This window comes from Botrytis cinerea, chromosome 12, assembly GCF_000143535.2.
Source record: "Botrytis cinerea B05.10 chromosome 12, complete sequence".
NCBI lineage: Eukaryota > Fungi > Ascomycota > Leotiomycetes > Helotiales > Sclerotiniaceae > Botrytis > Botrytis cinerea.
The window spans coordinates 1,064,011-1,082,651 of record NC_037321.1 but is presented as its reverse complement, the minus strand read 5'-3'; the positions used below and the strand labels follow the sequence as shown (position 1 = coordinate 1,082,651).

Here is an 18,641-nt window from a genome sequence, read left to right as displayed (position 1 = left end):
GCTGAACCGTTATTCCACGATTGGCATAGAGATTTCTCTCGCGCGAATTTCCGTCTTCGGCTAGACAGGATGCTGGATTCGGGGTCCAGATCTATCGCAACATTTGATTGCTTCTCAAGAATCCTCATGATCCGGAGCATCATATTCAGACAATGTAGGTTTCTCCAAGTAGGCGTCCCAGAAACCCGGATCTCTGGCCATTGAGAGTAAAGCTTGCGGAAATTTCTAAACGACGATGGAATAACAATTCTGGGTTGCAGATAGACGATACACATCCCAACTTCTTGGTGGGTTAGGCTGGGGAGGTTCCGTCTTAATTATCTATCATCGACAACGTGGGTATATCGTATAGCCAAGTCAGATATATGACCCGAACTTGCAAGGAGGCTGGTGGAGAAAGAAAGAGGTCAAGGCGCAGGAAAGGACGAAAGAAACACATGGTAAGTAAGATACGTCGGGTCGTAATCCCCGCAGCATCCGCGGTTTCTAGCAGTATCGTGTTTCACTCGATCAACATAATTGCGGTCCAATTGAAGCGAACTGAACTGTGACTTTTGTGCCACAAACAATAGTAGCATATCTTGATCAGCAAATGAATGGATTTCGAGGTTAAGGACGGGAAACTGATGGCGGTTCAAGAGGGTAGTTCTTAGCGAAGGTCTAGGCTGAGAGAGAGTAGCACAACGCTCGGATTTTGTGCAGCCATTTCCTTCACGAGCACCGAGATAGTCTTGATCTTTACATGAAACGGCAAAATCTTCTCTGGACCATATGGACCGAGTAGATTAGATGATTCTCTTGCAGTCTTTTAGGATGCTTATAGTAGCAGCATAGTCTCAAAGCAAAGGTTTATTGAATTGACGTCAGGTACACTCACAATTCATTGTTTGTACACCTGGTGGTAGTTGCTTATTCCCCTGAACACCACAAATAGCCGACACATGAACGTCCCTTGCGTTTGTCTTACCCTGCCCCACAATGAGGGTTCGGGGCCCATAAAGAGATCTGCGATCCGCTAGATTCTGCAGACTCGCCGTGACAACGGCAAGATACTCATTATTCGGATACCTACGTGGGCGGCAGACTCCTTTCCATGCAATTTTTCGCCTTCACTCGATGCTATGAAATGTTTTCATTAAGTAAATAGTTCTTAGGCACAGTCACCAATGAAGATGCTTGGTCGAAGTCAAGAGTTGCGGAAGCCTGTGTTGGCTGAATAGAATCTGTGTTTGGTACCTGGAGGCGTAATTTGGTCAATTTTTGTAAGCAGATACTCTATCACACTTTGCTTCCAATGAATTTCAGATGGCTCTAAGGCCTATAGATACATTCCCTTCACTCGCGTGGCATGCACTTGAGCGACCGAGGAAAGGTTATCCCTACTCTTGGCAGGTGGTTTCTATTGTGTACTTTGATGATCATGAGAGAAGAAGAGGGAGAGGAAGAAGCAAATACCTCCGAGGACACTTCGTACTACTATTAGACACATGGCTTTCATCCCTCTTTCATGCCTACTAGGTATACACCAGTGAAGTGCGGGAAAGTGCATGCATATCCGTAAAACATGCGTCTTCTTAAGAGATTATTGTCTCCTATGTTTGGCTTTTTCTTTATACTTACTTATAAGCTTCAATTCCACATATCAATATTGACAATAGTAATAATTAATTGTACTTTATCTTTATGTATGTTCGAGTGTCCTGACGTGTAAAGATTTTGTAGTTTGAAATCTTTTGGGCGGTCCATTTCAAGTTATTCTATTGCATTATTGTGTTGCGTTGCCGACATCAAGCTGTCACCCATTTTCAAATCATACTTCACATCACCGACACAGCGCTTTCACCAATCTTCACAGATTATCTGATTCTCGCCAACATACGCACCTGCCTGATTTGATACATATTGCTTTACAGTCGTTGCCTTGTCTAAGTCATCTCTGCATTTGAAAATCCATCTACCTGGGTGTCTACCTATATCACCTCGAGTCTAGTCATACCTATATCTGCGTCTGCGTCTGCTTCTACTTCTCCGTCCCATATATCACTTGTGTATCTACGAGTTCTCCAAGAGTCATTCATAGACACGCAGCTATTCTTCTAGCCATATCCAAGAATATTCATTCATTCAGACACACCGGCAGACATACAACCACCACGCGAGCAACTGCAGTACGGATAGCAACAGCAATAGCAACAGGTATGTTTACATTCATATGTTTGTTTATACTTTCCATCTTATCTTCACTGCTCAGGTACTCTGATGGCAATCGCCCTCGCACGATTCACTCTTTCCTGCTTGGGTTGGTTAACTTGCTAAACATCGCAAGGAAGAACTCGAACCTTCCATTCTCATCCAAAATAACAATTGGTTGCCAACTCTTTTGCAGAGAAAATCCCAATATTGAATAAGCCAGCATCGTCACTTTCCCACTTTGAACCAGTCCCGAGTGATAGCAACAGCGATTGTCAAATCTATCTTCAAATGATCACGTTACCACGTTGTCACATTATCATCACATCGTCTGCGACTGCCTCATATAAGGACAGCAACAACATTACTCGAGCTGGCACCGGCACTTGTTGCCATTTTTAAGAAGTTCCGACAAATACGTTCTTTCCATTTTCACCTCCTTCCGGTCCTTCAGTTGCTCTTAGCTTCATGGTCCCCTTCTTAACCAACTTCTCATCTCATCCTCTCGTCCTCTTCCTCTTCCTTTTGTTCTTCTCTTTCCACACCAAATCACATTAAAACCAATTCTTCATCACAATCTCTACCTCACAACAACCACCTGGCTCGATAGCTTTCTATCATTCTAGAAAACTCTACTCGCTACTAAATTCATTTTCTTCCTGTTTCTTGAAAGTAGCTTATTCAAGTTTACTTCTACTCGTCCTATCATACATCTGGAAAACGCCATCAGAAAGGCAGTAGTCTCCGTCCAATCGTCTTTTGAAAAAGGTAATGGGAATTGAACTCATTCACTCACTCAGTCACTCACTCTCGTACTCTCTCTCTTTCGTCCTCGATTGGCGGTCGCTAACTGTGGAACTCTCTAGCTGGATTGCTTGAGAACGCCATTGTTTGAGCAAAAAGCGTTGTTCTTGTCAAGAACTGCAAAGTAAGTCAAGCAGTGTCTCAATTCCTCGATTCTCTCGATTGTATCCAATCAATCTGTTTCGGCATTGCAGATTCCCGATCGATGATGTCTGGCCATCTGCTTTGTTCCGCCGGGTCACAAACATCATTTCTAACACTTCACTTTCACTGTCCTTATTCACTGCTTCTTATCATTCACAAGGAAATATTCTCTTCGAATTTCCCCACTTCTGATCCTCCTATCCTTATTTATATCTTCGATGCATTTCATCTCCCATCAACTACATCTTCCATCAACCATCAACTCATATTTGATACTAACAAATATCTTACGTGCAGGATACCATGTCTTACCCTCAAACTGCTACACACGCCGAAGCAGCAAATACATTCCCAAACCGCACCACAGCAACCATGTACACTCAGCAACAAGCTCGCACAACTCGAGATTCTCAAGGTCAGCAAGCCACATATGCCCAGGCCAGCACTGGCATTACCCAAGCTGGGGACGGTGCCATGAACGCAATGATGAATCAGTTTGCTGGTTTAGCTATTCCTGGCAGCATGCCTAATTCTACGGGTCCAATGGCTACTAACCAACATCATTTGGGGACAGGCCAAGTCTACTTTCAAGTTACCCCTGATGGCCTTGTGTATGCACCAAGTATGTTCCAGCCACAATCGTTAGCCCCTCAGCAGTTATCTGAGAATGCATACAACATGAACTCCTTCCCTGGAGCATTACCCTATCTTGCACAGGCATCTTCGGTCTACCCTGGCTATGTTCCAGGATACCAACAAAACATTCCCTACACCCCAAACGCCCGATCTGCCTACTATGCTGACAGATCTGATCATTCCCACTCCACCAAGGATGTTCCTGGCCTCGAAAATCGTCGCGGCTCTTACTCCACTACCGAGTCTCTTCCTGGAACACCATACTATGCCTCATTCGCCAATCGTGAATCTGGTGCTCATATTGCTGCGATTGACCGATCTCCATTCGGCTCTACCCCATCTCCTCAGCAGCTTCCAGTCCCTCATGCTCAATCACTCGTCAAGGCACTTCCTTACCCAACACTTCCAATCGGTGTTGATATCCAAGCCCTTTTGAAGCAGTTTCCACCAATTCCAAAGGCAGTTCCAGCGGTTTTTACCCCAACTGAGAACATGAGAACTTTGGATCAGAGTTTGCACAACCCCATTAAGAACAACCGCAATGTCTACATTCGTGGACTTCACCCAAATACGGATGACGAGACACTTGCACAATATGCTGCCCGCTTCGGTAAAGTCGAGACCTCCAAGGCAATTATTGATACAGCCACTGGTGCTTGCAAGGGGTATGCCGTTTTTCTACAAGGAAGTTTCTTACTGCCACTAACAGCTTTGTAGATTTGGTTTCGCTAAGTATTTTGACGTCCGTGATTCGGAGATGTGCATCCGTGGTTTCTGGGAACTTGGTTACGAAGTCGGTTTTGCTAGAGTATGTCTTCAACCACATGTTTCCTTGATGGTGGCTAATTTTTCACAGGAATCCTTCAATGCTCGTCTTAAGGCAGAGGGCGATGAGGCATCCACCAATCTTTATGTTTCCAATTTGCCAAAGACTATGACCGAATCCGTAAGGCAGTTCTCGTGCCTAGTTACCCTTACTTCAACTAATCTTGTTGTAGGAACTTGGTGCTATCTTCATGGACTACAAGGTCAGCAGTAGCCGCATTCTTCGTGATTCCCAAAACCACAGCCGAGGCGTTGGATTTGCTCGGTAAGTTGAAAATCTTCCACCCTGCCACTAATATATACTTATTATTGTGTTTCAGTTTCGAAAACCGTGATGTCTGCGAGGAGATCATCAGAAAGTTCCACGGCCAGCCCATCGGCGAAGAAGGTCTCTTACTTCAAGTTCGTTATGCCGACACTCCAGCACAAAAGGATTTGAAGCGAATCACCACTGAACGTCGTCAATTTCGAACCAATGAGTACAACGTTGGAGCTTATGGTGCCCCAGCTGCCGACATGATTGCATTGGCTTCTCCCCCAATGCCATCCCCAATTCTTCCCCGAGCTTCTCAGATTGCTCGTCACCTTCCTGGCTCCAGATCCAGTGGATCCTGGAAGAGAGATGGTATTCCAAGGTATGCCATACCATTATGACTTTACAGTGACGATGCTAATGTGATTTTAGCCCTGTTGGACGTGTCTCAGGTTTCAAGGACTTGGACCGATCGGTTGTCAAAGTTTCCTTGACCGAAGCCTCTCCCAAGAAGCCTTTGACCCAGTGAGCTTATTCCACGGGCAATCTATGAGGCACTTGAATACTAACTTGTCGTCAGTACCGTTCTCCCAAGCGTCACTCCAACCGTTTCCGAGAGTGGCTCAGCTGACGATGGAGTCACGATTCACGATTCCCCAGTTGTCGTACACAGTTCATCCATTGCACATAGTGCTTCCATCACCTCTCCATCCGCTCGCAAGTAGAGAGATCAAGATGGTTTTGTATCATCATACCTTCATGTCAACATTTACTCAATTTTGTGGCCCAAATTTCATTATTGCACCAACACTTGCTTCGCCACGACGAAGCATACCCCGCTTTCAACGATACCTATTATGATGAATCAATATCTTCCAGCATACATGCTTATTCACCAAGCATACATACATAATCCTGGTCGAAGTATTATCTATGTTACATTACATACTCGCTTCTAGTTCAATATTTTTCGAGGCTGGCGATCTGTACATCCACGAGGGTGTGACATATTGATGATAGTGGTGCGAAACATTACTTTTATGTCAGAGTGTGAGGATATCAGGCAGATTACTCTTTTCTTTGTAATTTCTTTCGTTTTCATTGCTCTTGTTGCAACAGTACTAGGTAGATGAGACTTTTCTGTAGCATAATCAAGCTAAATTTGCATCAACTTCCCATTATATCTATGATCAAAAGTGTATGTCTTGAAACTAGCCACATAACGGAGGAGGATGCACACTGCAACTTCGACAAATTAGGACTTTGGTGCTTTCCTTGATTTTGGAGTGACCGATACCCACATTGATGGCTCCGATCAAACACTCTCGAGGGAGTCGTGATGCGATCATACTACAATTGTCGTGATCCAATGTTACTGTAGCAGTCCTTTAAAATGCTCTTTGCCTGGCTACATCGAATATTGATAGTATGGGTCACCACAAAGTAAGAAGCAACTTCTCCAGGTAAGTGATAAGCCGCACATTTATTATCAATTGTTATTTTTGTTTTGGCTGCGAAATAGAATCAAGTCTTCTCTTCGATCTTAAGATTGGACAATGACAGTTCTTCCTTGTCATCATTCGATGGTTCAGCATCCCCCTTCGGCTTTGTCTCTGTAGTCTCTTCATTCTGCTGTTCCACGTTGGCAGGATCTGCAGCCTCCTTTTCTTCTTCTTCCTCTTCTTCATCCTCCTCCTCGTCGTCATCATCATCTTCGTCGTCGTCAAAGTCATCATCACTTCTTTCTGCTCCAGGCTCGCCATCACCATCAACGCCTACCGCTTTCATGTATGCCTCAAGCTCTTTCGCCATCTTCTTTGAGAATCCCGATGCCTCAACAGAAACATCAAGTCGTTTTACACCATCCTTGCCGATAAGTTTGCGAGCATCCTTGAAATGAGGACCCTTCTCATTGCTTGTGAAATGGAATCGTCGGTCAAAAAATCGCTTGATGCAGTTGACGTCTCGATCAAAGTAGTACTCCGCATTTACATGATCGACAGAAACCATTTGTGGAAAATCAATAAGAATAGGAGTCAAACTGAGTACCTCTTCAGGATTTTCTGGGTTGGTCTCTTCCTTGATTAAAATGTTGAATTCGTTGAAATCGCCGTGAATGAGACCATATTGTGCTAAGCGTAGGATCATGGAGATGAGTTCGGCGTATAGGGACGCTGGATCTGGAACGGAAGATATTTGACGCATAGGGAATGCATCGATCAAAGACATAACTATAGTGTGTCTAGATTGTGCGAGTGGTTCGGGGACTGGAAATCCATTATCTCGTAGAGCCGTCATGAATGTGAATTCCTTCAGCGCTGCCAATCGTGACATATGCATCCATGATGCCGAGGATCGATGTCGTAGATAGTCTCGATTCGCCTTGACCGTTCTAAATGATATTCGTCCCAATCGATGGATCTTTAGGACCCTCTGCACTCCCTTCTCATCTGCCACCACGAAAATATCACTCTCTTTTCCAACCCCAATTTGATTTCCGACACTGTAGACATCCTTGCGTTTGCGATACGTATTCAACGCAAGATAATCGAGTCCTCCGTATGTGAGACGATAGCCATCGTACTTTGCGTTCTTGAGACGTGCGATTAAATTGACTTTTGCGAGTGCGGATATGCATCTGTGAACCCCGCCTCGGAGACCTGATAATTGTTCGATGAGTTTTGTAGGGACAACTTCATGATTTTTGGAACCTTGTTCGACTGCTGTAAGTGTGCGCCAGTCTTCAGCGGTCAAATACCGCATAGCCTTAGTATCCAACTTCATCTTGAAAGTTGTTATACGGTATTGTTGTAATTTGATGCGCTCTCTAGAAATTAATTTTTGGGATTTTCTGCCGCTGGGCTGTGAATGGCTGCGAGGGTGGTTTTAGTAAAGTATTGTTAAATTCACTCTCATTGGACGAAGCGTCCTCGGGTGTGCAATTAAGGTTGGTACGGTTCGGCTGCTAGTGACACTACTTGAGCTATGATCTGGTGAAGCTGCTTAGACGCGAAAGCAGACCTGCCTGGAGGACCTTATTAAGAATCAAAAGTCTATCACGAATTCCACGATATACCACTCACTTTCACTACTACTTGACTTGTGGTGATTTATACCCTTCCTGCGCATTGTCTTTAGCCTTTCTTTTCATATTCCCACCAAGTTCAGAAACGCCGCTCCCACATCAACCATTAGAAACAACATGGCGCAAGATGGCGAACCACCAAAGTCTGTTGACAAGGGCAAAGGCAAGGCGGTCTCAGATCCCAAGAAGCCAGAGGAGGTAGAGAAGGATAAAGATGGAAAGCCTATAGCTAATGGGGCGAAAGAAGAGCCGGTTGTTGGAGGTATGTTGTTGGTAATGGAGTAGACGGGCAATTACTAACATGGCTGTTGTATTAGCGGAGGAGCTCAGCGAGGAGGATCAACAACTGAAGAGTGAGCTTGATATGCTGGTGGAGCGATTAACAGTATGCAAATGGTCATTATTGGATTTTGCAAGTAAACCTAACAATCTTGATATAGGAATCCGACACAAGTCTGTACAAAAGTGCCCTCGAAGCCATCAAAGATTCGATCAAAACCTCCACTTCATCTATGACCGCTGTACCAAAACCTCTCAAGTTCCTTAGACCGCATTACGAGCCTATGATTAAGTTGTACGAACAATGGCCAGAAGGGGACGACAAAACATCTCTTGCAGATGTTCTTTCAGTTATTGGTATGACATTTTCGGATGAAGAAAGACAGGACACTCTCAAGTTTCGATTGCTTGCACCTACATCAGACATTGCCTCATGGGGTCATGAATATACACGACATCTTGCTTTGGAATTGGGAGAGATGTACAGCAAGAGATTAGCAGAAGATCAACCAACTCAAGATCTTATTGATCTAGCCTTGATCCTTGTGCCATTATTCTTGAAGAGTAACGCCGAGGCTGATGCTGTTGATTTGATGAGCGAGCTTGAAATTATCGACCAAATCCCAAATTATCTGGATAAGGAAACCTACACACGAGCATGCCTCTACATGGTCAGCATGGTCAACCTCTTGACTTATCCAGAGGATCAGACATTCCTCAAAACCGCACACGATATTTACAAGAAGTACAACCAACTTACCCAGGCAATTGTCCTTGCTATTAGGTTAAACGATCTCGAGCTCGTCAGATCCGATTTCGATTCCACAACAGACCCGGCATTGAAGAAACAAATGGCTTTCCTCATTGCTCGCCAAAGAATAGTTCTTGACGACCTACCATCCGAAACCAGCGAGGACCAGGAGATCATGGAGTGTATGTATAACACTAAGATGCCGGAGCATTTCAAGGCATTAGCCAAGGAATTAAATATTTTGGATCCAAAGACGACCGAAGATATTTACAAGAGTCATCTGGAGAGCAATAGGGTCGCGGGATTAACCAACCTTGACTCTGCTGGGCACAACTTGGCAGCAGGTTTTGTCAATGCTTTCGTAAACGCTGGGTTCGGCAATGATAAGATGATGATGGTTGAAGACGAGAAGGCAAGTTGGGTATGGAAAACTAAGGAGGAGGGAATGATGTCCACAGTTGCGTCGATGGGTACATTACTTCTCTGGGACGTTGAGACCGGTTTGGACAAGATTGACAAATATACATACGCCCCCGAAACTCAAATCCAAGCCGGTACTCTATTGGCTATCGGTATAATGAATTCTGGAGTACGAATTGATTCTGAACCTGCTCTCGCTCTTCTTGGTGAAGAGGATAAGCTTAACCACAAAAACCCTCTTGTTAGAGTTGGTGCTATTATGGGTCTTGGTCTTGCGTATGCTGGATCAAACAGGGAGCAACTTTTGGAGCTTCTCTTACCTATTGTTACCGATACCTCCGTGGAAATGCAAATTTCCGCCATGGCAGCTTTATCTTTGGGTATGATCTTCGTTGGATCTGGTAACAGTGATATCACTGAAGCCATCTTCCAAACTTTCCTCGATGATGATCGCAAATCTCAGCTTAAGGACAAGTGGACTCGATTTATGGCTCTTGGTCTGGGTTTGTTGTTCTTTGGACAACAAGAGAACGTTGACGTTATCCTCGAGACTTTGAAGGCTGTTGATCACCCCATGTCTAAGCCAACAGCTGTTTTGGCAGAAATTTGTGCCTGGGCTGGAACAGGAACAGTTTTGAAGCTCCAAGAACTTCTCCACATCTGTAATGATCATATTGAAGAGAGTGATGATAAGAAAGGCGATGAATTACTTCAAGCCTATGCTGTCCTCGGTCTTGGTTTGGTCGCTATGGGAGAAGATGTTGGTCAAGAGATGGTTTTGCGTCAATTCGCTCATTTGATGCACTACGGTGAAGCCAATATCCGAAAAGCAGTTCCTCTCGCTATGGGTCTTCTAAGTCCTAGTAACCCACAGATGAAGGTTTATGATACATTATCTCGTTACAGTCACGACAATGACAATGATGTTGCGATTAATGCTATCTTTGCAATGGGTCTCTTGGGTGCTGGAACCAACAATGCTAGACTGGCTCAATTGCTCCGACAATTGGCTAGCTATTACCACCGTGATCCTGACGCCTTGTTCATGGTAAGAATCGCCCAAGGTCTGCTTCACATGGGTAAAGGAACACTTTCCATCAACCCATTCCACACCGACCGCCAAGTACTCTCTCGAGTAGCAGCCGGTGGTCTTCTCTCCGTCTTGGTTGCTATGATCGATGCCAAACAATTCGTCACCACCAAATCACATTACCTCCTATACTACCTCGTTACAGCTATGCACCCTCGATTCCTCGTCACTCTTGACGAAGATCTTAAGCCATTAACAGTCAATGTTCGAGTTGGACAAGCCGTTGATGTTGTAGGACAAGCTGGTCGTCCTAAGACTATCACTGGTTGGCAAACACAGAGTACCCCTGTACTTTTGGCATATGGCGAGAGAGCGGAATTGGAAGATGAACAATATATTAGTTTGAGCAGTAATCTGGAGGGTCTTGTCATTTTGAGAAAGGTATGTTTTGAAGCCATATAAATTTTTGCTCATTTATAAATTTGGATTAATGCTAACGTTGAAAATAGAACCCAGAGTGGGAAGATGGAAAAAGCTAGAGTGCTGAGATAGCAAATGAAAGGAATATTAAACTATTGTATTATAATGGAGGGCGGGGGGAGGAGCTATAGTAGGTAGACATGCATATCATGTTCCCTTGAATGAAGGGGAGATGTGGGGACAACTACGCAATGAAAACGAAAAATGAAAAATGATAGATGATGGATGATTTGCAGCGCTATTAGGTTGATGAAATAAAAAAAAAACGGTATTGTGATTTGATGCAGCGTGATGTGATGACGTGAAAAGGTATAGAGCACAGGATATGGTAATTATGCTTACTATCTCTAACCATTATGGTGCCTACTATAGACTTCTCCATTCCCAAAAAGCGAGAAAATGCGATTGCTAACCTCGACTCGGCTACCCCTTTCTAATGTGCTATGCTATGTATATATGATGTGAATCCCAAAAGTACAGTATGTCTAATTATCAGTCTACCCAGTAGCACATGCAACACGATACAATGCAATGATGTATATAATGCCATTCCAACTCAGTCCGCCCCATTCCAAGTTATGTTATATAATACAGCGAAATACACCCTGCATATACATTTCTCACCGTTCCGACCTCCCCGAAATCGGATTAAAAGACCTCTCAGCATCGTTCAAAAACACGATACAGGCCCTTTAAATTCGCCACCTCGAGCACCGCGCCCCCCATCAAGTCTCTCGTAGCGAGTAACCTAGAGCGGAAAGCTGGGAACAGTACATCTTCGACCATTTTCCTCACTGCATCTCTGCGTTGTTTGAGCTCGGGAGAAATGGATGTCGTTTGAGTTTCTGGTTCGTTCACATCTTGATGTTCTGGACCGGGCGATGGAGGTAATTGTTCTGGGACGTAGAATCTAGCTAATTCCTGTAGGAAGGAGGAAAAGCATTCTTTCTCATCATTCCAATTTACATGCGGACCTAGACGGAGGAGAAATTGCGGGAGTTTAGATAAAGCCGGTGTGTAATTTTTGAGGAGGAGGGGAATTCCTTCGACAAGACCATCGGGGGTAATGGAGAGCGAGAAATATTCCTGCAACATTTCGCGGCGGGAGATAAGTTGTTCGGAGACGATCTCTACTACGTCTTCTACTTCGAAATCATCTTCGGGGGATGTATTCGGGGGCTGAGTGGCTTTTTCGTGAGTGGCTGCAAGGGTCAAGAGAGATGTGAGGGATAAGGGGGGATTGAAACGAATTTCTCCAAAGTTGCCAAAGTCAGTGAGGCCGACTTGATAGAAGAAGGCAGAAGATATAGCGGCGTAGTCGACGAGGAAGAGCTTCACGCCAGACTGAATGGCAGCAAGGCGACGACGCTCATCGACTATACCAACGAAGGTGTGGCTAGCGAAAATTTCGGTCAACTCGTTGTGCATAGAGTCGCGGACAGAGGTACGGAGCTCTTTGATGGTCATGAGGCGACATATAATTGGTTCGCGGTCAGAGTGGGTGTATTCTATATCTTGGGAGTTCGGGGCTACGGTGCTTCCAGAAGGATTGGGGGTGGCTTCTCTGTTGGCAGTTGTTGTAGGCTTGGTAGTAGGTGGCAGCATAGTGGTGATTTTACGGAGTTTGGCATCAGTACGAACAAGGTTGTTCTCATATGGCCTAGTAGTGGTTCGGGCTCTGTCCGCGGCAGCGAATGCGACAGGATCCAGCGTGTCGGCTACCAGTGGCACTTGAGCTCCGGGAAGGAGGGTTTGGGTCATAAAGTTTCGACTTTTGTCTACGTCGGCAAGTTTGATACGGATATCGTTGCATATTTTCTCAATGATCTCTTCTTCGTTGAGGAAGTTGACCTCGCGTTTCGTGGGGTGAACGTTGACATCCAGCCGATGAGGTTCGATCTCAAGGTTAAGATATGTAAAAGGGTGGCCACCTTTAGGGAGGAAGGCAGAATAAGTTTGCTCAATTGCTTTTCGAATAGCTGTTGACTCGACCGCACGATGGTTGATGAATAAAAGTAAGGTTGTCTTCTTGACATGATAATTCGCATTCGTAGTCCATCCTTGAGCAGTAAACCCCCATTGCGGATCAGCAGACTTGAACTCAATCAGCTCATTTGCCACTCCACTGCCATGAATTTGTCGAATGCGATCTACAGTGGAAGAAGCCAGCTGTGTTGAGATTGTGGTGCTAGCCTCTCCGTGCTTCTTACAGCTGAACGCTACCCCCTTGCAATGAATAGCATATCTACCGACGACGTCAAGTATTTTGTTATACTCTTCCGAGGCTGATCGAAAAGCACGACGACGTGTAGGTACATTATAGAAGAGATCTTCCACCGTGATTTGTGTACCAGGACGACCAGCAATGGGCTTTGGATCAGAGCCTTGACCAGGCTTTGCAGGTATCAAACGTCCACTATCATAATGTGCTCTAAAGGCACAATTCGAATCCTTCGTCCTTGTCGTGACAGTGAGATGTGCAATATGACTAATACTAGCCAAAGCTTCTCCACGAAAACCATACGTTCCAATCGACGTCAAGTCTTCAAATTGTTTGAGCTTGGAAGTTGTGAAACGCTCACATAGAATTGCCATATCTTCTTTCTATCACCGCTTAGCTTGGACACAAAGAAACTTTTGAACGTAAATTGATACGTACATTAATTCCATGCCCATTGTCAGTGATTTGCAATAACTTCAAGCCGCCATCTTTGACCAGCACCTCCAGGGACGTTGAGCCTGCATCAACGGCATTTTCAATGAGTTCCTTCAAAGCATGCACCGGAGCTACAATGATCTCGCCTGCAGCGATCTTATTGACTACATCGGGATCCAATGCCTAGACAATAATTAGGGCTTAAAAATCGGTGTTTAGTGACTTCGTTAAACCCACCTTGATACGCCCAGGGGCAGTAACTTCTGGGAGTTCACTCTCGGCTTTTCTTTTTGTGCCTCTTGATGTTTCGGTGCCTGCGTCCATATCCATGGGCTCAGACATTATGTTTTCCTTTCTTCTTTCTGCTTAATGGCTGATATGGATCTGCATCAAATTTGAAGTCAGGTGTAATTAGCAGTCAACATTTCGAATTCAAGACCAGGGTGGGTGATGAAGCAATGAAGAATCAAGAATCAAGTCAGAATGCCATCTGTATAACACCAAAGTATATAGGAATACAGATTCTAAAGGAGCATCAGTCTTTGCATGCAGTACCAATTCAAGATATAAAAATCGCAAGTATTCATCTCAGTATTGGCCAGAACAATGAGAGATAGCAAGCAAGGAGTTTCGAAAGATCCATGTTAATTCTGCCGGGCGGTGTATCCCGGCATACAACCTTCTACTGTCCGATTGGCTGAAACGATGTGCGACAAACCTCAGGTACATCAGAATGTGTGAGAATCGCAACATTACAATGACCTCCATCTAGCAGGATTTCCTACGATCATGGGTCAAACTAATCTAGAGCAGGCATATATATACTCCAGGGGCCATAAACCATCTGCAGGTAAGTTAACAAATCAGGTACGATTCCCCCAATAATCCTTATCCAAAACGGTGCCAGCTGTGAATGTCAGCTAATTTTCTTCTCTTTTAGAGCTACGTAACCACGGCCGAAACCAGACTGGATATATTTTTCATTCGGGGTTGAATACCTGGACTACTCTGCCGAAATGACGATGCAGATACCAGAGAAAACGGAAAGACTGAACTGGAAGAAGATTAGTATGTAAAAGCACTTTAAAGTCGTGAAGAAATGTTAACGTCTCACAAATATTAAATCGAACATCGACAAGCTGCTGCAGATCACAACGGGCATGCAGTTTTTCATTCAGATAATATGTTTATTTGACAACTATAATTCTAATTACAGTGAGAAGCAACTTCTATGTCTAATGACAGGTAACAGGTTCAAAATTGGTTGTGCAAATACTACTACCTCCCAAAACTTCCATAAACTACAATTCTCCCCTTCAGTACATTCCAATATCCTCGAATCACATAAAATCTCCACCATAGAATCTCGTTACAACATCAAAACTTTCGATCGTATTCCGTTTGAATTCAACCACCTAGTGGCTCGGTTGATACGGTTGCATACTTGACTTCCAGCATTGACGCTACACTATGAAAATTAGAGCTTTCCAAAGTTTTGAACATCAGTGGTGTTGCAGGAAGTATATCGAGCACAGAAACAGGGGATGTAATTGTGGGCCCTTGTGTATTTGTATCTGCTACAGGAATAGTAACAAGAGTTGAAGCTACCTGTTCAAATTTTGCTCCAAATACAGCTGCCACGTCCGCCAATGCATTTTGGCTGGTGGTGAATGGTTTAGAAGTTTGACTTGCTTCAAATTGTATGGCAGTTTGCGTATTCTGAACAGTAGCTGGTGGTAAAAGAGGTAATGAGGACGCGGATGCTGCTACGACTGGTGCTGTGAGAGTGGGATTCCCCTGGCTCATGATCGTTGATTGAGTTCTTTCGCTTGAAGATGAAAGCTGGGAAGTGGATTTGCTTTGCAAGTTGGATGTCGGTACAATAGATGTAGTAGCAGAAGTTTTTGTATCTGGTGTGCGAAGGGGAGCAACATGTACCGTGGGAACTAGAGACGATACAAAAGCACTATCGAAACCATTTCTAAGGGTCGGGCTTCCAATATCGACACCAACCGATGGAGTCATGGCTGTTGACTGAGCGATGGAGTTTCTTACTGGTGTTCCAACTACAGTTTTTCCCATGTCGTGGGCAAGTGAATGTGAAGAATCATTCCAGCCTTGTAAAACAGGGAACACTGCTGAAGCGCTGAGAACCGGGCTCCCCAAATTAGGAATAGGTGGAGTGGAAATATTCTCTACTTGTGGTCCAGGGACAAGGAATCCTGCCGGAGGAGATAATATTTGCAAAGACGATAGAGTGGAAGGTGGTGATGAAGGTGATGGCTTCACAACTTGAGGGGTTGTAGCACTAGGTGGCGGATTTGAGGCGGATAACTTCAAAGAGTTTATCGACAAATTTGATAAGACTGGACCAGGACGTGCAAAAGAAGAACCTTTGCCACATCCTTGAGGAGATAAACCATAGTTGTCGCGCTTTATGGTGTCAGCAGCCTATCACTGCGTCAGCAAGGAAGAAGACAGTTGATGGGAAGCATAATACCTTTTCCGCGATAGCATAAACAGGTGCTTGTAGATGAGAGGCAGGAAGCATTGGTATGATGCCAGCATCGACAATTCGAAGATTTTTGGTTCCGTAAACACGCAGGTCTGGATCGACGACACCGCCCATTTCGCGTGGCATCATTGCGGTTGAGCCTGAGCCGTGAAACTCCGTTCGTAAGCCCGATTCAATTGCAGGTATCAAGGTCTTTGGTGTAGCATTGGGAAGGAATGGGTAGTAAGGTCTTGGCTGCAACAACTTCATAGAATCGGTATTCACAATTTTGTTGTTAAACATAAGGGCTTCCGTTAATATTTGAAGATCGAGTGGATTTGAACAGTAGCGTGGGTCAATATCTGGTGGTACATATGGATTGTCCGTTGTAATATGAACACTCCCTCTAGAGAGAGGATGCATTGCAGCAACAGACATAAGCCCCACATTATCATTGAGAAGCTCATAGGCACTTACATCAGAACGGCTGAGAAGCTTGACAATGAGGTCTTTTTGGGCATCATACCCTGAGAGAACACTTGCATCTAGGCCTGGTACTAAATAGTCCGCTACCCCTTGGTTCTCTGCGTCAGTTAACATGTTGGCCCAATTTGAAGTAATTTGTGATAGTGATGGGAATGCGACTGTGTTAATTGCTCCAGCAGTCCAGGGTCCTGCGTTTCTTAGTATTAATCCCAATATCTGGGTAATGATCCTACCAGTTTTATTGACGTAATATTCCTGCTCTGCTTGTGTAAGAAGTTGTGCATCATTGTCAATCTGTGCAATGGTTCGGTAATTAGAGTTGGTATCTAGCAATGTTAGAGATGCCGGCAAGAATGAAAAATGTACTTACAATAGTAGACGGCACCAACGTAGGGATGATCTTGGAAGTTCTCTCCCACTCCTGGCAAATTGATGTGTACTGGCAAGCCGAGCTGCTCAAGGATATATGGCTGACCAATGCCAGACAATTCAAGTATCTGAGGGGTGTGAATACTTCCCGCTGCAAGTATGACTTCTCGCGAACATGAAATTTCGCGTACGACCGTACTCAAAGAAGGTGCAATCTAAGAAATGTTAGTGGATATTTCAATTCCACTATTTTGAATATGATTGACTCACTTGGATACCGCTAATCCATTGGCCAGCTGGAAGATTTCGTGCAAGAACTTCTGAGGGGGCAGAGCCCATCAAGACTCGAATGACAACTAGGCCTGTGGCAATGTGTAGATTTGGGCGGTTGTTAAAACCATCATAATACCCACGCCTCGCATCAGAACGTGTCTGACTATCCGGTGAAAGGTTGTTTGGTATAAGCATCCCGCCAGCAGTTGTGCCATTGTTTGGGTCGAGTAAAGTAGGTATTCCAAGCTCTCGCAGTCCATCCAAGAACAATTCTAGCTATCTGTTAGATTATTGTCTTTAGAGAGTAAGCGAAGATTAGAAACTAACTAGATTGAGGATAGAAGTAATTTGGATACGAGACATCAATATATCCAGTCGTACCGTGCGTCGAAGCATCTGGGTATATGTAGAGTTCATGGGCAAACGCAGCATCGACATCATTGGTATATTTCTCGGTCTGAATGAACATACGCTTAGCTTGCGTTCAAAGGGGAGGGGATGTGTTCTTACTCTTTTGAAATAAGGTAGGAGATCGTTCCATCCCCAACCAGGGTTTCCAAGAGCTACCCATGCATCATAATCGGCACTTCCACCTCTGGTCCAGCACATGCCATTGATGAGACTGCCACCACCAACGCCTTTCCCTAAATCCATTGGTCGGGAAGAGCCATCAAGAGATGTTTGAGGAGCAGTCCAAAGGTTCCAGTCATAATTTGAGCCTAGACCCTCTCCATCTTCAAAAGGATACTTGATGAAATCTTCGTCATTGTCCCTTGGTCTGTGTTAGTGATGGCCAAGAGATGTTGGTGGGAAATATTTACAGATTTCCAGCTTCAACAACCAGTACCGCCACTTCGGGATCCTCAGACAATCTATTAGCAAGAACGAGTCCAGAAATACCACCTCCAGCAATTATATAGTCGTAGCATGGCAGAAAGTCCGCATTGAGATCGCGATGTCCGAGGCGTATTGACGATGCCAATTCACTGAGCTGGAACGTTAGGAATATGGAGGAAAGGATGTAGAATCCCATTTTGAGAAATCAAAAACGTCACACAATACGACAGACGTCTGTATCGGACCAAGAAATCAAAAAGCAGAAAGCAAAAGCAAGCAAAACCGGAAGCAAGTTGTGATCAAAATCTCCGTGTAGCAAAATGGAGTGTGTTTGTTTAAGGAAGAGAAGAAGAGAGGTTCAACCATTTAAGATGATATGGATACGAGGTGTGTTTACTTGCGCTTTCCTCCTTTGCGGAGTTGCAGAGATTGGGACCGCAGAGATACAGTGAGAGGAAGGAACGATTGCTCGCAAACCGACTGTATTATGGGATCAGCGTCGATGCTGAGTGGGATCTATTATCTCAAATCAATTGGAAGTGTAGAGAGAAATACAATGAAATAGAAACAGGTCGGCTGCTTCCAGACCTATTTTATTGAACGAAAGACTAAGCATTGCAGACTCGCTA

The 18,641-nt window shown here is 44.5% G+C and overlaps 5 protein-coding genes across 6 annotated transcripts; 2 read left to right on the top strand and 3 right to left on the bottom strand.

The window, feature by feature from the left end:
• The first annotated feature begins 2,293 nt into the window (after window positions 1–2,293).
• Window positions 2,294–6,045, top strand: BCIN_12g03170 (hypothetical protein). Of its 2 annotated transcripts, XM_024696361.1 has the most exons (10): window positions 2,294–2,958; window positions 3,057–3,118; window positions 3,436–3,553; window positions 3,713–4,439; window positions 4,492–4,582; window positions 4,631–4,720; window positions 4,773–4,864; window positions 4,920–5,234; window positions 5,285–5,377; window positions 5,433–6,045. In XM_024696361.1, exons 3-10 carry the CDS (start codon window positions 3,442–3,444, stop codon window positions 5,575–5,577), a joined length of 1,665 nt encoding a protein of 554 aa, XP_024552170.1. In that variant the 5' UTR covers window positions 2,294–2,958; window positions 3,057–3,118; window positions 3,436–3,441; the 3' UTR covers window positions 5,578–6,045. The 2 variants fall into 2 exon arrangements, with proteins under 2 accessions (XP_024552170.1, XP_024552169.1); XM_024696362.1 differs by having other exon boundaries at window positions 3,436–4,439.
• A 40-nt stretch (window positions 6,046–6,085) lies between these two features.
• Bcrio2 lies at window positions 6,086–7,728 on the bottom strand. The gene has a single exon (XM_001558141.2). The coding sequence runs from the start codon at window positions 7,634–7,636 to the stop codon at window positions 6,377–6,379; it is 1,260 nt and encodes a 419-aa protein (XP_001558191.1). The 5' UTR covers window positions 7,637–7,728; the 3' UTR covers window positions 6,086–6,376.
• Window positions 7,729–7,879: 151 nt separating this feature from the next.
• Window positions 7,880–11,183, top strand: Bcrpn1. Its single transcript, XM_001558140.2, has 4 exons — window positions 7,880–8,199; window positions 8,255–8,322; window positions 8,378–10,858; window positions 10,927–11,183. Exons 1-4 carry the CDS (start codon window positions 8,055–8,057, stop codon window positions 10,954–10,956), a joined length of 2,724 nt encoding a protein of 907 aa, XP_001558190.1. The 5' UTR covers window positions 7,880–8,054; the 3' UTR covers window positions 10,957–11,183.
• Window positions 11,184–11,199: 16 nt separating this feature from the next.
• Window positions 11,200–14,114, bottom strand: Bcmlh1. Its single transcript, XM_024696360.1, has 3 exons — window positions 13,791–14,114; window positions 13,557–13,736; window positions 11,200–13,501 (listed from the first exon to the last, which is right to left on the bottom strand). The coding sequence occupies exons 1-3, from the start codon at window positions 13,893–13,895 to the stop codon at window positions 11,558–11,560; spliced, it is 2,229 nt and encodes a 742-aa protein (XP_024552168.1). The 5' UTR covers window positions 13,896–14,114; the 3' UTR covers window positions 11,200–11,557.
• Window positions 14,115–14,311: 197 nt separating this feature from the next.
• Window positions 14,312–18,614, bottom strand: BCIN_12g03130 (hypothetical protein). Its single transcript, XM_024696359.1, has 8 exons — window positions 17,997–18,614; window positions 17,686–17,947; window positions 17,503–17,632; window positions 17,173–17,447; window positions 16,904–17,117; window positions 16,767–16,859; window positions 16,054–16,721; window positions 14,312–16,004 (listed from the first exon to the last, which is right to left on the bottom strand). The coding sequence occupies exons 1-8, from the start codon at window positions 18,206–18,208 to the stop codon at window positions 14,961–14,963; spliced, it is 2,898 nt and encodes a 965-aa protein (XP_024552167.1). The 5' UTR covers window positions 18,209–18,614; the 3' UTR covers window positions 14,312–14,960.
• Window positions 18,615–18,641: the final 27 nt, after the last annotated feature.

What these genes read in the sequence shown, in the direction of transcription:
- BCIN_12g03130 (XM_024696359.1), bottom strand. Translation starts at nt 18,208, where the DNA reads ATGGGATTCTACATCCTTTCCTCCATATTCCTAACGTTCCAGCTCAGT. An exon ending in GTTGTTGAAGCTGGAAATCT is followed by an intron (nt 17,948 to 17,996) that starts GTAAATATTTCC and finishes ACACAGACCAAG; the next exon opens with GGACAATGACGAAGATTTCA. An exon ending in TTACTTCTATCCTCAATCTA is followed by an intron (nt 17,448 to 17,502) that starts GTTAGTTTCTAA and finishes ACAGATAGCTAG; the next exon opens with AATTGTTCTTGGATGGACTG.
- BCIN_12g03170 (XM_024696362.1), top strand. Translation starts at nt 3,442, where the DNA reads ATGTCTTACCCTCAAACTGCTACACACGCCGAAGCAGCAAATACATTC. An exon ending in CGAGGCGTTGGATTTGCTCG is followed by an intron (nt 4,865 to 4,919) that starts GTAAGTTGAAAA and finishes ATTGTGTTTCAG; the next exon opens with TTTCGAAAACCGTGATGTCT. An exon ending in CCCAAGAAGCCTTTGACCCA is followed by an intron (nt 5,378 to 5,432) that starts GTGAGCTTATTC and finishes ACTTGTCGTCAG; the next exon opens with TACCGTTCTCCCAAGCGTCA.
- Bcmlh1 (XM_024696360.1), bottom strand. Translation starts at nt 13,895, where the DNA reads ATGTCTGAGCCCATGGATATGGACGCAGGCACCGAAACATCAAGAGGC. An exon ending in CTGCCCCTGGGCGTATCAAG is followed by an intron (nt 13,737 to 13,790) that starts GTGGGTTTAACG and finishes ATTATTGTCTAG; the next exon opens with GCATTGGATCCCGATGTAGT. An exon ending in ACAATGGGCATGGAATTAAT is followed by an intron (nt 13,502 to 13,556) that starts GTACGTATCAAT and finishes AAGCGGTGATAG; the next exon opens with AAAGAAGATATGGCAATTCT.
- Bcrpn1 (XM_001558140.2), top strand. Translation starts at nt 8,055, where the DNA reads ATGGCGCAAGATGGCGAACCACCAAAGTCTGTTGACAAGGGCAAAGGC. An exon ending in TGCTGGTGGAGCGATTAACA is followed by an intron (nt 8,323 to 8,377) that starts GTATGCAAATGG and finishes ATCTTGATATAG; the next exon opens with GAATCCGACACAAGTCTGTA. An exon ending in GTCTTGTCATTTTGAGAAAG is followed by an intron (nt 10,859 to 10,926) that starts GTATGTTTTGAA and finishes CGTTGAAAATAG; the next exon opens with AACCCAGAGTGGGAAGATGG.
- Bcrio2 (XM_001558141.2), bottom strand. Translation starts at nt 7,636, where the DNA reads ATGAAGTTGGATACTAAGGCTATGCGGTATTTGACCGCTGAAGACTGG.